This window comes from Hippopotamus amphibius, chromosome 10, assembly GCF_030028045.1.
Source record: "Hippopotamus amphibius kiboko isolate mHipAmp2 chromosome 10, mHipAmp2.hap2, whole genome shotgun sequence".
NCBI lineage: Eukaryota > Metazoa > Chordata > Mammalia > Artiodactyla > Hippopotamidae > Hippopotamus > Hippopotamus amphibius.
In genome coordinates this window covers 59,392,739-59,410,233 of record NC_080195.1, presented here as the reverse complement: position 1 = coordinate 59,410,233, position 17,495 = coordinate 59,392,739, and the positions used below count along the sequence as shown (strand labels likewise).

Here is a 17,495-nt window from a genome sequence, read left to right as displayed (position 1 = left end):
ACTAAGCATACTATCCTCCAGGTCCATCCATGTCATTGCAAATGGGAAAATTTCATTCTTTTTTATGACCAAGTAATATTTTATTGTCTATATATACCACATCCTCTTTATCCATTCATCTGTTGATAGACACTTAGGTTGCTTCCATTTCTTGGCTATTGTAAATAATGCTGCTGTGAACATTGGGGTGCATATATCTTTTCAAAGTACTGTTTTTTGTTTTCTTCAGATATATACTCAGGATTGGAGTTGCTGGATCATATGGTAGTTCTGTTTTTAGTTTTTTTGAGGAATCTCCATACTGTTTTCCATAGTGGCTCTACCAGTTTACATTCCCACCAGCAGTGTACTAGGGTCCCCTTTGCTCCACATCCTCACCAGTCTTGCTATTTGTGGACTTTTTGATGATGGCCATTCTGACAGGTATTAGGTGATATCTCACTGTGGTTTTGACTTGCATTTTTCTGATGATTAGCAATGTTGGGTATCTTTTCATGTCTCTATTTGCCATCTGTATGTCTTCTTTGGAAAAATGTCTATTCAGGTCTTCTGCCCATTTTTTAAATTGAGTTGTTTGTTTTTCCGATATGAATTATATGAGCTGTATATTTTGAATATTAACCCCTTATTGGTCATATCATTTGCAAATATTTTCTTCCATTCAGTAGGCTGTCTTTTCATTTTGTTGATGGTTTCCTTTGCTGTGCAAAAGCTTTTACATTTAATTAGGTCCCAGTTTGGGGGAGGGTGGGGGAATCCAGCTAAATTTTGGTGGAGACTAGGGTTTTGTATATATGGTCATGTCATCTGCAAATAGTGACAGTTTTACTTTTCTTCCAATTTGCATAACTGCTTTTATTTCTTTGTCTCACCTGCTTGCTGTGGCTAGGGCTTCTAATACTCTGTTAAAAAGAAGTGGTGGGAGTGGGACTCCTTGTCTTGTTCCTGATTGTAGAGGAAAAGCTTTCAACTTTTCACCATTGAGTATGTTAGCTATGTGTTTGTCATAAATGGCCTTTATTATGTTGAGATATATTCCCTCTGTACCAACTTTGATGAGAGTTTATCATGAATACATGTTGAATTTTGTCAGATTCTTTTTCTGTGTCTATTGAGATGATCACGTGATTTTTATCCTTTGTTTTGTTTACATCATGTATCACATTGGTTGATTTGCGGATATTGAACCATCTTTGCATCCCTGGAATAAATCCTACCCGATTATGGTGTGTACTTATTGCCATTTTGTTACTTGTTTACTGGTTGTCATTGTAATTCTTCTGTTTTTTCCTCTTCTTTTAGTTTGTTCCCTTGTGATTTGATGATTTTCTTTAGTGGTATGTTTGTGTTCCTTTCTCTTTACTTTTTGTGTATCTATTGTAGGCTTTTGATTTGTGCTTATCATAGGGTTCTATATGGACCTATAGCTATATCTACTTGTTTTAAACTAATAGTCACTTAAGTTCAAACACATTCTAAAAGATCTACATTTTTTACTCCCTACCCCTGTGTTTTGTATTTTTGATGCCACATCTTCATGTCTGTCCCTTAACTGTTTATTGTGGTTATACTTGATTTTAAAATCTTTGTCTTTTAATCTTTATGCTCACTTATTGAAGTGACTGACCCACAACCTTTGCTATTCATTCGCCTTTACCTGTGGGATTTTTTTCCTTTCTTATAAATTCTCATTTCTTGTTGTAGCTTTTTCTTTTCCACTTAGAGAGACCCTTTAACAGTTCTTTAGTTTTTGCTTGTCAGAGAAATTCTTTATCTTTCCTTCAGTTCTGAATGATAACCTTGTTGGATAGAGTATCCTAAGTTGCAGGTTTTTCCCTTTCGGGATTTTGAATATATTATGCCATTCCCTTCTGGCCCGCAAAGTTTCTGTAGAAAAATTAGCTGATAGCCTTATAGGGATTCCCTTGTGTGTGACTGTTTTTCTCTTGCTGTTTTTAAAAGTCTCTTTTTATCTCTAGCTTTTGCCATTTTAATTATGATATGTCTAAATGTGGGTCTCTTTGAGTTATTCTTGTTTGGGAGTACTGGCGCTTCTCATGCTAGAAATCTGTTTCCTTCTTCAGCTTCAGGAACTTTTCAGCCATTATTTCATCCAGTACATTTTCTACCCCTTTCTCTCTCTTTCACCTCTGGGACCCCTATGATGTGAATGTTATAACACTTGATGTTGTCTAAGAGGTCCCTTAATCATTTTCTAAAATTTGTTTTTCTTTTTGCTGTTCCAATTGGGTGATTTCATTATTCCTTCTTCCAGATTGCTTATGTGTTCTTCTGTATCATCTAATCTGCTATTAATTCCTTCTAGTGTGTTTTTCATTTCAGTTATTGTATTCTTGAACTCTGTTTTTTTTTAATATTTTCTAGTTCCTTGTTAAAATTCCTACTATGTTCAGCTATTTTTTTAACCAAGTTCATTTAGCATTCTTATTACTAATGCTTTGAACCCTTTATCTGATAAGTTATTTATCTCTGTTTCATTAGGGTTTTCTTCAGGATTTTCCCCCCTTGTTCTTTCATTTGAAACAATTTCCTCTGTCTTTCCATTTTGCTTAACTTTCTCTTTCTCTGTGAAATGAGGTGAAATAGTTACCTATTCTGGTCTTGAAGGGGTATCCTTGTGTGGGAGTGTCCCTGTGCAGTCTGCATGTGCCCAGTGGCTTTGGGGCAAAAGCAGCATCTGAAGTGAGCATGGATCACATCTTCTCCTGGGGTGTGCTGGCAGCTATCACCTTGGTGAGAGATAGAGCTGGAGATGGAGGGGCTAGAGCCAGAGCCAGGTGCAAGCCAGCTTCTCCTGTGCTCAAGGCTGTCACTGCCTTACCTAGCTGTAATCAGAGCTGTAGGTGCTGGAGCAGAAGCCCTGGGGGTCGAGTCCAAGCGGATGCCATTTCCTCTAAGTGTGCACTTCCCCCCCATCCCCAACAGCACCTCTATCTTAGTGGAGAGCTGTTCAGGAGCAAGAGGAGCTGATCAGGCACTTGCTGCAGACAGAAGCAGTTGTGGGAAACCAGCCAGAGCCCCACACAGTGTTCAATCTGCTTTCTGTCTGTGGTTCCCTAGAGCAGGCGAGCATGTGTACCTGCTCTTCATGAGCGGAGTCTTGGCTTCTTGCAGCCCTCCTGTAAGTCCCACTGATTTTCAAACCAGCTAAGGAGACTTGTCTTCCTTATGTTGGATGCCAGGGCTGGTGTGCCTAATATGTGGTTCAAACCCCTAACTCCGGAGGGAGGATTTCTGAGCCTATCATATCTCCCTTCTCCTCTGTGTCCTGCTAGGGGCATGGGTCTTGCCTGATTGCTTCTCCTCTCTTCCTGCCTAACCCCGTGTGGATCTTTACAGCCTTGGTTGTAGAAGAGCCTTGCTTCCAGACTCCTGTTTGTGTCCAGCGAGAGTTGCTCCACATTTAGATGTATTCTTGATGTGTTCGTCAGGGAGGTGAGCTCGGTGTCCTCCTACTCTGCCATCTTGTTTTCCCTGTCCTCCTCTTCACCCATTTTTAAAAAATGTTTTGTCTTGTTTTTACTCAGTAACAGCAGCTATTGGTGGTAAGGAAATTAGTCTTTTATCATGATTTGTCTTCTCCTTAACTTTATTAATGATTTTTTTGGCTATATAGGACATTTATATGTAGTCATAATTATTACTTAGTTTTCTGGTTTGCTGATCTAAAAATGTCTTCCAAATTTGAGGACTTCTTAAAAGGAGTTTAAGGAAATTTTTGGTGTTATTTTTTTCACACAGGTTAAGATAATTTTTTTCTATGAAATAATAAAAAAAATTTATTCCCCTACCTGTTTCTAGAAAGGATTTAAGAGACCTTATAATAAAAGATATCAGTTTTATTAGAATAAAATCTGAACACCAAAAATAGTGACTAAGAGAGAAAAGCAGGTACCCAGTCACAAGAATTTATTTATTTAAAGATAAATTAGATTGATTAATTTATTTAAGTAACTCTGACCATTAAATTCTTGTCAATCATGCCCAAAGAGCCAAAAATGTAAAAAGCTACATTAATTAGATTTTTGTTATAAGAGAAGGACACATACTGATTCTTTAAGAGAAAGATGTTATCATACTAAATTCTGCAGGTAGTTTATCACAGGGAGTATTATTCAGGGAAATTTGTTTTTATTTTTGTTTGTTAGGCTGCAACAAGACATTTTGACTGAATGTTCCTAGTCAGAAATCCTTATCTACCTATAGAGTTCTCCCATTGTATTCATCAGGACTCTGGACTGTTCAATTCTTCTTTCTCCTAATGACTAGGTTTACCTTACTCATTCTCAAGGGAGAGTAATTCTGAATAGGACATCTGGCCCTCTTGCCAGAAAGCTGCAACTGTTAGAAACTAGGATCTGGGGTAAAATCAAAAGTTGTTGGTGTTCAGGCAAAGTAAATGACCCATCATTTGAACATTTGCGCTATTGTCATCAGCCACTGGGCTTCCTGCACTGCCTTTTTGTCTTAAATTCTTCCACTTTCTTCCTTCACAGAGATCTGCCAGACTTTTGTTGAAATGGTGAGCTGTGTGCTCTAAGGACTAACTTTTGGGAAACAAGTTTCCTTTTGAAGAGGGCTGTGACAAGAAAGCTGTTGGGTGTAAATGAGCAGATCATGACAGATGTTTTCCATTGCTCCAGTGTGCTTTTGTGAAATACAAGGCCTCTGAAACTTGGAGCGGCTTCCCTGGGGCACCCAGTAGAAGACTGTGCCTCCTTTAGAGACAGGAAACATCAAGGGCTCCTCTGGGTACCACACAGCAGCTGAGAGGTGATGGGTTCCAGGGAACGGGTTTTTCACTTATTACTCTTTGGAGACAGACATATGTTACCTTGAGACAGGAGACAGAGGAATCTTAAAATAACAACAACAATAATAATAAAAGTCCTGATTATTTGTTTTAGATGCTCTTCCTCTTTGAGTAATCTGCTCACTGGATTATTTACTTAAAGTACAGTATTCGCAGGATTAATGGAGAAGAGAGGAATGTGATTCTAAGCTGATTTAATGAAACAAAGATTTTAATGATACTTAGGAAGCCTGAAATTTACCATTCTGGACTTTGCTTTACCTAACACTTAAAAATGTAGATGACCTTGGAAATATGCTCATTTTAATTGGCTTTTGTGAACCTGTCTACCACCACCTGAGGTGAAAGCTGAGGATAGCTCACTCTTCTCTTTTTTTCCCCCTGGCAGTTTTATTGAGATATAATTGACATACAGCACTGTATAAATTTAAGGGGTACAGCCTAATGGCTTGACTTACATATTTTGCAGAATGATTACTGCAATACACTTAGTTAACATCCATAATCTCATGTATTTGCCAAAAATTTTTTTCCCTTGTGATGTTAACTTTTCCACTCTTCTCTTCTTGAGTAATCATTCTGTCTACAGTGGAAAGCCCGTACACTTGCAACCTTCTCTGGTTGCAAGAAGTTTCTAAGAAGAAATCTGAAAAAAAAAAAAAAGAAAAGGTTGATGCAAATGTCTTGTCCCTACTGTCTTCCCTTTCTGTGTGTGTGTGGATCAAGTTACCTCAAAGACAGCATATTTGGGGATGCACATATATGTGTTTTTATTAAAACATGTCACTCTCAGTGGAACCCTATACATTACTATTAAAAAAAAAAATGAAAAAAACCCAGATAGGTTAAAATTTCACTTTTCTCTGCCACCATAAACTAAAGCTATTTAGTGGCTACCACACCTTTGGCTCTCTATTGTTTTTTTATTTGGATATAAATGAGATTACAATATCCTCATCCCATTCTGTCACAAACCAGAGTTTTAGAATGCCTTTTGAAGATTTTGCTTTTTATTAACAACTTAACAATAAAAAACAGTTATTACCTAGATAGCATTTATTGCTACAAGCAGACTCTCAAGTTGTCTGTTATCAAGTATACTGGGACTTCCCTGGTTGTGCAGTGGTTAAGAATCTGCCTGCCAATGCAGGGGACACAGGTTCAATCCCTGGTCCAGGAAGATCCCACATGCCGTGGAACAATGAAGCCCATACGCCACAACTACTGAGCCCATGTGCCCCACCTACTGAAGCCCATGCGCCTAGAGCTAGTGCTCCACAACAGGAGAGGCCACCGCAATGAGAAGCCCGCATGCTGCAAGGAAGAGTAGCCCCCTCTCTTCACAACTAGAGAAAGCCTGTGCACAGCAACAAAGACCCAATGCTGCCAAAAATAAATACATAAATAAAATGTTTTAAAAAAAAGTACCTATTGTGATACAGTTTCAAGAAGCTTTGAGTTATACAGATACTTATAATTGGCACTATTACCTGTCTTTATAGTTTTGCACACTGTTCAGTTTTTGTTTTATTTTGATGGTTTGCTTCCACCGACGAGAGAGATATTTTTAAACCATGTTGGACGTTGAAACCTAATACGAAATGTTGACCCGACAGGATACTGGCCTTCTTGAGGCTTTCCTGCTAGGATTACTCGTCAGTGATTTAGGAATGCCATTCACTGTTGCAGGCATTCCTTATGCCCTAAAACCAGGCACCCAAGTGTTAGGACAATGAGAGTCACTGTTTGTGAAGAAAGGTCAGCGTTGTTTTATTAGTTGATAAGATACTAGAATTAAGATGACAGTTTCAAAGCTGAATGTCAAACAAATAAAAAAACAAACAGAAAAGCTAAATGTCAAGGTTTGGAAGGCCTGCATACCTTTGTTCTAGTCTGAGATACGTCACTTCTCAATGGCTTAATCTTTAGGAGCAGCAAAGTAGGGCAAAGAATAAAGAATATAAGTACAGAATAAAGAAACCGACATGATGCCTATCTTCTTACAGTCATTTTTAGGATTGTTAAGCACATTAAGTGAACTTAGTGAGGTACACAAAATGTTAATGGTTTCTTTGGTTAATTTGAATATTCTTTTCAGTGGTTAGTGAATAGTCTTCAATAACTTACTTAACTAGGCTGCTGTTTCCAATTTCCAAGTGTGAAACTATATAATTATTGAGTTACTGGTACAAAGAAATTACTTCTTTTTCAAAGAGAGATAAAATTAAATAAATAATGTACCAATACGGGCGCCCCTTGACTTACAGAAAGACTGGTCTCTACCAAGTGATATCCAAAATAACTAACCTGAAATTCTTGAGAGAAGAAGCTGTTTTCAATTCACTGTATTCTTTTCTTAAAATAATCGGCAGTCACATTTTGGCTGTGTGTATGATCTAAATGTTCCTTTCTTTCCTGGGCATCTGTTATGACTCTGTTCAGGGGAGTAAGTATACCCTCTCTCACTTAATTTCTTTCCTGACTTTCTCATTCCTTGTTAAGGAAATCAGTCTTACTGTGAAATAATTTAATGAATAATGGCCAGTGTCCTATCTCATGTCACAAAAGCCCATTAGCCCAGCTAGTGTTTCAGTCATTACATAGGATAAAGACCAGTAAGGAGTGTGCTAATGCAAAGACTGAAACATGAATTGACTTAATATTAAGTGTGTGGTTTTAAATCATTTTGGGGGACGCCAAAGTAATAAAGCCTTGTATTGTCCTGGAATACAGGACATACTGTGGAATGCTCTGTGGAACATTTCAGTGAGGTGGCGCCAAATGCCGTGTCTCTCTTTTCCACCTTGTGTTGGAAAGGAAATAAATAAGAATGATTGCTCATTTGCAGATAACCCTAGCAGTGGGACCCAACAGAGATTCTGTTGTAGGAGGTATACTCGCTTGGAAACAGGAGAGAGTGTGGAGCTTATAATGAAGGTAGCAGCGTGCCCAAGAGACATCCCTGAGGGAGATGTCGGAAGTTTCATCTAGATTCTAGTTCTCTGCTCTGCTGAACTTTCTCTATAACCTGAGAGAAGTCGCTACAGTCTCTGTGGACCACAGCTTCCTCATCTATATAACCTCTTAGTTATTTAAAAGGACATGAATTTGTACACTGAAGTTGGTTTGTAGGAGCTAACCTAAGACCCTACCTATTGAGGGTCTACGGGAAAATGCATTGTTCCAAATAAACAATCACAAGGATGCCCCTATTATAGAATCCAAATAGACACAGACTGTGAAACGCTAGACTTGTGACTGGTTTATTAACTGGGACATTCTGGAATTGAAGTGTGACTAGCCCTTTTCTGTGTTGATTAATCACAGACCCCAGAGGGTATAAGTGAAGAACAAAGGATTCAGGAGTTGACGGCGATGGAAGAGTCCAGGATAGCAATTCTGAATAACCTCGAGGAACTTGAACAAAAAATCAAAGATATAAATGACCAGATGGAGGAATCTTCCAGAGAGGTATAAACCATAGTTCACTTGTTACCCTCTCCCATTTTTCTTTCTTTCCATTAGCTTAAATATATCAACACCTATTAGGGCACAGGCCTCGGGCGGCAGAATACATGAGCAAATACTTGTAAAATGGGTATGTGTGTGGGGTAGAAATGCCTTTTAAAATGTTTCTTTCTTCTTTCTGGATTTTTTTTTTCATCCAATGAGATGAACACATGAAGCCATTTTTAATGTACTATTATGTATAACCGACTTTGTATTCACTAGTGTGTGCTTTCTGACCTGCTTCAAGATCTGTCAGCTGAGGTTACATGTATTTAGATGTTTAAGTTCAAATCCAACAAACATTTTCTGAGCATGTTAAGTATGAGTTGGGTATCATCTTGGCACTGTGGGGGGATTTACATAATTAAAGAAAGGGGCAGTTTTTAAATACCTCCATGGAATGAGAAGCAGCAGCTAATTCTGCCTAAGAAGGATCTGCATGTCTGTATTTATGGATGATGCAGACAGCCCATGTGTGGAAGCAGACGGCTCACCTGTCATCTTATGCACAGACCCTGGAAGCCCCTCCTGCTGACATTGCTAGGAATGCAACGCTGGTGTGCTGGGCTGAGTGTAATTTTCACTTCCCGTGCTCTAGGGACAGAGACATGGCTGCTCCCAAGATGGTTCACTCTCGAGCCTGAATCGAAGCAAATAGGCAAAATATCCTTGAGACGTAAGCAGAAAAGGGGTTATCACAGAAAAATTAAATAAGAAGATAACTAGTGTTCTTAGCAAGTATATTCTGGCCTCCCCACTTTCTTATATAGGAATCCTGAGTCTCCCATGGGCTCTCTGGAGTGTTTTCTGGGCTCCATAATCTGATTGATAATGGTGGTACTTTTTGCAATTTGTAGCTGTTAAAAATACACCTCTGAAGGGGGCAGCTGAAAATTTCCCCAAAGGTGAAACACCTCTGAGCTTTGTTTTGTGTCCTCAGTTGGATATGGAATGTGCTCTCTTGGATGGAGAACAAAAATCAGAAACAACTGAACTTATGAAGGAGAAGGAGATTTTGGATCATCTAAACCGGAAAATAGCAGAACTGGAAAAGAACATTGTTGGTGAAAAGACCAAGGTAAAAGAAACTTAGATGTATTACAAATTTTGTGAGCAAAACTGTGCTTCCATTGAATTGAATTTAAATGTTGTATGAATTGCCATGGTTTTGGATTTGTGTGTCATTGGAGACAGTGGCACTAGAAAAAAGTCTTAAGGTAAGTTGTTGCGAATTAAGAACTGTCAGGTACAGAGCAGCTGCTGCTCAGATAGTAGAGCCTGTTTAATTTTTGAGCTGATATTCATGGCAACTTCTTCTGCTTGAGGTGAGGGAATTGCTTTTTTCCAATCAGACTTTCTGCTCTTCTGATTCCACTTTGTTTTTAAAGAATCATTTTAGTACTTTGGAACTTCCTTCCAGTGGTGCCCTGTAAGGACGGCTTAAGCATATTCAAATATGGTTGCCTCATTTCTTTTCACTTTTCTGTTTATTAAAAAGATGAATGGGAACCATTCACCTCATCTGTCTCGCCTTGCCATTGGCTTCAATGCAAGTGCTCTGCTCTTTGAAAAATGCATTGCAGTTTTCAGGGGATCCGCACACACTGCCAAGTGAAAAGTGTGAAACACAGTTAACACTTATTTTGGAAAAAATCTTACTTATCCATTTCAGGCCACAACCTGAATGTTAGCTGATACGTCCTAGGGAGTATGAAGAATTACTTGAAGTTTTTAAAATTCAGGATGGTAGCTGAGTGTTTTGTTTTTCTGTTTTTTTTCTGGAAAATATTTCACTTACTCTTCTCTCAAATTCTGAATTAGTTAACAGCTGAATTAAGCCTAAGTTAAAAATTAAGATTCCAGTTTGTGAAAGAAAAGCTAATGAGCTTTAACACATCCTTTCTTGCTCACCGTGTTCTCCACTAAGCTGAGAAAAAGAAAAAAATTTCAGTTTGAGTAAATTCCAGCGGTAATACGGGGAAAGGATTTCTGCTCAGTGTGGCTTCCTTTTTAGGCTTCTCTTTGTTTGAGACCTATAAATAAGGGCATTTGATCCTGGTGCCAGGGAATGAGTCTCCAAAAGATACTGTCAGAAATTGAAATCAGATTAGAAGCTACATATCAATTTCTTGGTTGCCTGCTTGTCAAAGTAAACAGCACATCTTTTTCATATTAAATTTTATGTATGTGGCTTCGAGCTCTAGACTGTGAAACAGTAAAGAATCCATTTGGGTGCTAGGTATATTTTTCTTTAAAAGCTCAAAACCATATCAAAGGATTGATTGTCTAGTTCTGCCTTGCAGGAAGATTGTGGTTTTCAAAGATTCTGCACTGATACAGCAAGAAACTTTCATTGGCGGTATCAGATGTTTTTGTTTTGGTGCTTATGGGTATTTTACTATTTATGTCACACTGGAAAGCCTGTGGGACATAGGAATGGGGCATCAGGTTCCCTGTGAACCTGTCTGCCTTCCCCATCCATGTAGTTGTTTTATCTTTGTGTAGCCCGCATATGGCATGACCTATAAATTCAATTTGTCTACCGGTCATTAGCATCAGATTCTATACACAAGTGAAGCAGGTTAAGTCAATGCTAAATCTCTGTTCCCAGGGACAGTTATGCCATGTTCTCCAGACCTAATGTAGAGGTGGAACTCCAGGAACATGAATGGAAAGAAGCAAGGAGGAGGCTACTTCCATTCTTCCTATTGGTGTTTTGGTGGCTTGATGGAGGCTGTACATAGGAGAGGGGACAGTGGGGGCTTGAAGTATAGAACCAGCTCGTGCAGCTGTGAGGGGATTAGCTGGAGTCGGAAGGTGGGATTATTGTCTGTCATCACATGATATGAAAAATGGCAGAAACTGGCTTTGGGTGAGGGATTCCAGAGGAGAGTGAGGGGAGTGAAAACAGACTGAGCTAGATGCTGTTGCTGCATATTCTTGACAAGCAAACTCAAGTGGAGACCCGGCAGCATCATTGTGTTTCTCAGGTAAAGCTATTCTACCATCTTATGGCACGGCTACCTCACACCGTGACTCTGTTCAGAAATTAGAGCAACTCATCCTCACAACTAAGGAAGGCTCTCTTCCCTTCAAAGACCAGTCCCTTTGGACGTGCCCAGGGTACCGTCCCACCGTCTAGAGGTCTACAGTCCTTCTGTTCCCCATTCCCCCCAGCCTCTGCCTCTTTACTGGACCTGTACTGTCAATATGCCAACATTATTATTTAAAAAAATTATTATTATTATTTAGAAATAAAGTTTCTTCCAGCAACTGCCTTAGTTAGTTTCTCTTCAGCATAGCCCAGCTTTTCAGTTTTCTCGGGACCCTGTGTTCTCCTGCTCAGTTCACCATTCCTCCCATTCTGGTTCCACTGCTCCATCAGATTTGCTCCTGTTAAGGCTCCTAAAAGCCTTAGTGCTGCCTAACCCACCCACTGGGTGCTCTTCAGCCCTCTGTGATCAGGCTCCTGAGCAGTTTTCAAGGTAAGGGAACGTCCCTTTTCCTTGCCCCCCCCCCAAACCCCCGCATCTCCTTCTCTTCTGTTTTCCTTCTCTTTCTGGTTTTCTTCTTTTCTGATTTTCTGGTTTTCTTCCTTTGTGGTTTTCTTCGTCTGGTTTTCTCTTCTGGTTTCCCTTCTCATTCTCTTACTTATCTCTCTAATTTTTCCTTTCGAGTCCCCTTTGCTTCTCCCTCTGCCTCTATGCAGCCAGCTGTTAGAGTGTCTCTGATCTGAACCTTCTTTTTTTTTAAAGCAAGCTCAAATTTTCCCAGAAGTCCACAGAAAAATTCTGCTTCCTCTCGGTGGTCTTAACTGATATATGCCTTGAACCATTTACTATTTTTTTAAAAAATTGAGGTGTAATTGACATATAATATTATATTAGTCTCAGGTGTACAACATAATGTTTTCATATTTGTATACGCTGTGAAATGAGCCCCACGGTATGTCTGGTTAACATCCACCATCTCTTGTTGAGAACTCTCTTCTCGTATAGTCTCACATTCTTTTATAGCCATGGCTTCAAATAACTTGTATGTGCTGGTGACTGTCAAATGCATGTCTTTAGCCCACAACCCTTTTCTGAACTTCTGACTCATATCCTGTAGCCTACCTGATATCTCCACTGAGATATTTCCCAGGTATTTCCAGCTGAACACTCCGTAACTGAACTCTTGATCTCATCCTTCCCCTTGCCTTCCATGCACCTCCCCTGCCTCCTATCCTCTTCTTCCTCTAGTTTTCCCACCAGGAAATGGCATCTCTATCCACCTCTATGTCCAAACAGAAACCTGGAAGTAGATCTTGATACTTCTTTCTCCATCACCCCCACTTCTAATTGATTACAAAACTATTTTTCAATGACTTAAGCCTCTCTGCCTCTCCCCTAAGAGCATTCTCTTCTAAATCATCAAAATTTCCTTTTGAGTTCCGTTTTCATTTACTTCCCTTCAGTCTATTTGCTTCACAGCAACCAGAGTGATTTTTCTTTTAAAATATAAATTGGGTCATATCACTCTGGTTTGTGTTCCCCATATTTTATATAAATCTAAATTCCTTGCCTGTCCTGACCCTTTCTATCACCTTTCTCCCCTCTTCACACCACTCTCCTGGTGGCCTTCTTTCTATTTGTTTAAAGATCCATCCCACCTTCCACCCCTGCCAAGGTCCCTTGCAGAACAGCGTGCCCTGCTTGGAATTCCCTTTCCCATATTCTGTGCCTTGTTGGTCCTGTCTTTCAGGGCTTAAGATCAGTATTAGTTTTTCAGAAAAACCCTACTAGCCCTTTCCAGCTCAGATTATATTCTCTCTGTTGTTCTTTCAGTCCTTTTACAAATCACATTTTATAATTTATATTTGTTTTGGGCTTGTTAGGTATTTACTTCCCTCTCTAGCCTGTGAAATAGAGGCAGGCTGTTATCCACTGTTTATCCAGCTCATAATAGGTGCAAGAATACTGCCCAGTATTCTTTGGGAATATTGTGCTTGGATCTCCTGCTAACAGTAATTCCTGGCTGGGTCTGGACAGAAACATTGAGCCAAACACCTGCCTAAGAGCTACGTGCAGCCAAGTTCAGGACAGCTGGGATGGTCTGTCCAAGTGCTCGTGCCAGGGGGCTTGCAATCACACTGCCCGTCGAGCCAGAGCGTAAGACAGAAGAAGGAAGTGGCCCTTGCCCTTTTGGATCTCGTTTTCTTTTCCATACACCTGTTGCCGCTGTCAGACATACACTGTGGAATGAGAAAACCAAAACCTGAAAACATATCCCTGTTGGGCAAGCTCCAGTTCAGATGTCGAGAGCACATCCTGTGAGCCTGGCCCTCATTTTTTGGAGACCAGGCCTGGAGCCATAGGAAGAAAGTTCAGTAACACCTCAGAGTTCAAGTCCTGGTGTGAAATCGTTGACGTTGTTGCCTTGGCTCTCTAGACCAGCCTTTCACATTATTTCTTTCAGCTGATTTGGGAACTATCATTCTGTTTTATGTATTTAGTATAAATTCATGTCTTTCATTACATACACTATTTATTATATGCTACTGTATAAAATATAATCTGTAGACATAATTGCATATACAGTATAAAATATAGAGCATATGTATAATGATGTATTTATTGAACATTTTTGCAGCCGCTCCCTGAGCTAACCTTATGGGGACCACTGTCCAGAGCATCAGTGTGCCTGTTTCTGCATTGTGTTCTAAGACAGTGGCCGCATCACACATACAGTCTCACAGAGGTAGAGAACAAATGTACGGATACCAAGGGGGAAGGTGGGGGGGGAGTGGGAGTTCGGGATAGACACCTGTAAACTATTGATATTACGTATAAAATGGATGACTAATGAGAACATACTGTATAGCACAGGGAATTCTACTTAATGCAGTGATGACCTGAATGGGAAAGGAGTCCAAAAGGGAGGAGATATTTGTATATGTATGGCTGATTATTTTGCTGTACAGTAGAAACTAACACAACATTGTAAAGCAACTATACTTCAATAAAAATTAATTTAAAAAAAACAACAAATAGAGTCTCTATGAACTTGGATAAACCGTAAACAAATATAAGGATCAGAGCTGAATATAAACCCACAGGGGACGTTTATTTAGAGCAGTGAGCAAAAAGCCATGATGTTTTCTCAAAGCAAGAGAAAGGAGAGAGACTTGTTAACCTCTGCACTGGTGAACTGTTTTAGTTTGATGGGCTTGGTGACTGGGAGTGGGGAAGCCGCCAGAACCACGAAGCTCTGTTTGGGCAAAAGCTGGAAGCGGCTTCTCTCCCCCTGCACATCCCCTCTCCGCCTGATTTGAGGCAACTGCTGAGAAGTATGGATGTATTTCTGCATTTGTTTATGTACATTTTCCTCCTGTCTTTGTCTGACTACATAAAAAATTCAGAACTAAAAATAGATTTTCAGTTTCTCTATTTTTGGATTATCTTTCTCATCCCTGCTCCTTAGCATAGGACAATCAAAAGTTATTCGTACTGAAATTAACTAAAATGGCTAAGGAAAGGCTCTGCTTACATAGTCTTGTGGAAGAGTCTTTGCATCACCCAGATGGTAATCACAAAGCTCAAACCATCCTTCTGTTTAAGGATCTGTCCTCACACAGATAGATTGTGATATTTTGTAGCCATCCTGGTCTGCAGACTGTTACAGCTAAACACACTTAAAGGTGTGAGCTGAAGCTTAAATCACTCTATGCTATGCAACACATTCCTCAGTGAAATCTTGAATTAGTTGACTAATTTTTCTATAATAAGCATATAGCCTTGTGTCTTAAGTGGTTAAGTTGTATTCTCCATTATTATCTTGCCAAAGTACCTGCTACTTCCTCCCTATCCTTCCTTCAGAGCCAGGGGAAGACAGAGAGCCTGCCCAGAATTCCTCAGCAAAGTGTTAATGCCTCTTGAGTGCAGAGTCTTTGCCAAGTCACAGGCAGTGTTCAGAAGGGACCCAGTCCTTCCCGTGCCTCTTTCTTACATTTCAAAGTTTGCTCTCTGGTTAGAGGAAGTGGAACTATATCATAGGATTTGGGGATTAAATCAACAGGATTCCAGATTAGGGTGATTTTTTTTTTTTTGGTGGTTGTTTGATTACATAAATCCTTCGTGTTCTGATTTTCCAATGTGTTCTACACTAAACATCCATCGATTGTGCAATTATAATGTCAAAGACAATGGGAAAAAAAATCCTAGGAAAGTAATATAAGATTGTGCCTCTTTAGAGGCAGGCAGATTTTCAAGAATCACCATCTGTGGACACAGGTCCATAATCTTTCCTTTACAATTCTGAAAAGTTTTGTAGGGGAAAAATTTTTTTATAAGATTGGCACCAAAACATAGTTGATTGCAAAACCTGACTTGGACTGATATTCACCCTCGATATGAATGTTCATAAGTATTCAGAAATAGAAACATGTTTGATTACAGGGTATTGCCCCATACCTCACAGGAAATGCCATACAGTATATGCTATATGAACTGTGTCACCTCTATCAGATGCAGAATATTCTGAAACCTAGAATACATATGGCCTTAAGAATTTCAGATAAATGATTCTGGGTCTAAAACAATTGCCTAATCTTGAACCTCTGAGGATGCCTGCCTCTGAAATCAGCCTGCAGGGTTTAGAAGCTGGAAGGAAAGGGCTCTCAGGGTATATGGAGAGAACTTTAGATGGACCACCCTTAAAAATGATGGCTTAGGTACCATGAATTTTAACACATCTGTGCATCGATTCCAGACAACTCAGTGTTTCAATAAACATGGCCTAGTGTGTGCTGGATTTTGTGCTGAACAGTTTGGAAGTTACAAAGATGAATCTTAATTTTTAAGAAAATCTTTATCAAGCTAATAGGGCTGCCAGATTTAGAAAAAACATATAGGATGCTTGATTAAATTTAAATTTCAAATAAAGAGAATAATTTTTTTGGCGTAATTATGTCCTATGTATTATTTGGGACATATTTACATTTAAAAAATCATTTTCTATTCATCTTAAGTTCAAATTTAACTAGCTGACCTGTATTTTATCTGGCAACCCTATAAACTAATGAAGTACGCATCTTTTCAGGGTAACCGCGAACCATCTGCTTACCAAATATTAGTTAGATGTGGTAAAAATTGATTTTTTTATTGGTATTCAAAAATTTTCTGTGTAGTATTGGAATTGATATAGAGCCAGCAAGTTAAATTTCAGTTCCTTCCTTTGAGAATACAACTTAGAGAAAATTTATTATTGTCTTTTAACCACAGATCTGGCAAAATAAGAGGTCCTGAGAAAGCCTTGGATTATTAAGTTTATTCAAGATTATTGGCAACTCTTGTGTACGTGTTCAGATTATTTAGGGTAAATGTATAATCACTCTGATCATTTGAATGATTAGAAGAGAGTCGTTTTACCTCTGAACTTGAAAGGCATCATTCCTCTCTGATTGCACATTGGATATTGGAATCTCACAGTTCTTTTTTCTTTTGCTTTACTTGAGGCATATAATCTAAAAGTAAAAATTTTATATTTGGGATGTTACTTGTAAGAGAGGACTTTTACCCTATGCAGGAAAGCTGCTAAGGCCGAATGCCTCCAGAATAAGTTTTGGTGGATTCTGTATTAATGTCCTATGTCTTCATTACAAAAATCAAGTTGTAGTTAATTTTGCCTTTGCCTCTCACATTGTTCTAGGTGGCTAAATCAGTGGTTCTGGTTGCATATGAGAAAACTTTGAGAGATTTTTAAATGCTTGTTCCCTACCCTTCCACCCCAAGGAAACAGTATATTTAAAAGTTCACCCAGCTTATTCTAATGTGGTCAGGGCTAAGAAGCGCAGAACCAACCAGACTGTACTTCATGAGACAGTGATCAGGTTAGCTCTTTTCTCTGTCCCTAGTCCCCTTATAAAGATTGATTGATTGAGTGAATGAATGACACACTGTGGAAGCAGACGGAGGCTCAATTTTATATACTGCTTTTTACTTTCATTTGCCGGTGAAAGATTTACCTTTGGCCCTATGTACGCTTTAGGAACATCAGCCTTAAGTGTGCAGAATAAGCAGAATCTGGCAATGAATTTGTCACCCAACTGGATTTTTGCCAGTCCATCAAGAGAAGACATGTCAACATGAGAGCAATTGAGGCAGCCATGTCT

General features: G+C 39.2%; 1 protein-coding gene across 7 annotated transcripts in view; it reads left to right on the top strand.

Moving 5' to 3' along the window:
* Positions 1-17,495, top strand: part of PHLDB2 (pleckstrin homology like domain family B member 2) — a 107,711-nt gene that overhangs the window by 45,941 nt on the left and 44,275 nt on the right. For all 7 annotated transcript variants that reach the window (XM_057696237.1, XM_057696235.1, XM_057696238.1 and 4 more), the window contains exons 4-5: positions 8,162-8,305; positions 9,285-9,422. In XM_057696237.1, coding sequence (XP_057552220.1) covers positions 8,162-8,305; positions 9,285-9,422 — 282 coding nt within the window. The remainder of the gene's footprint in view (positions 1-8,161; positions 8,306-9,284; positions 9,423-17,495) is intronic.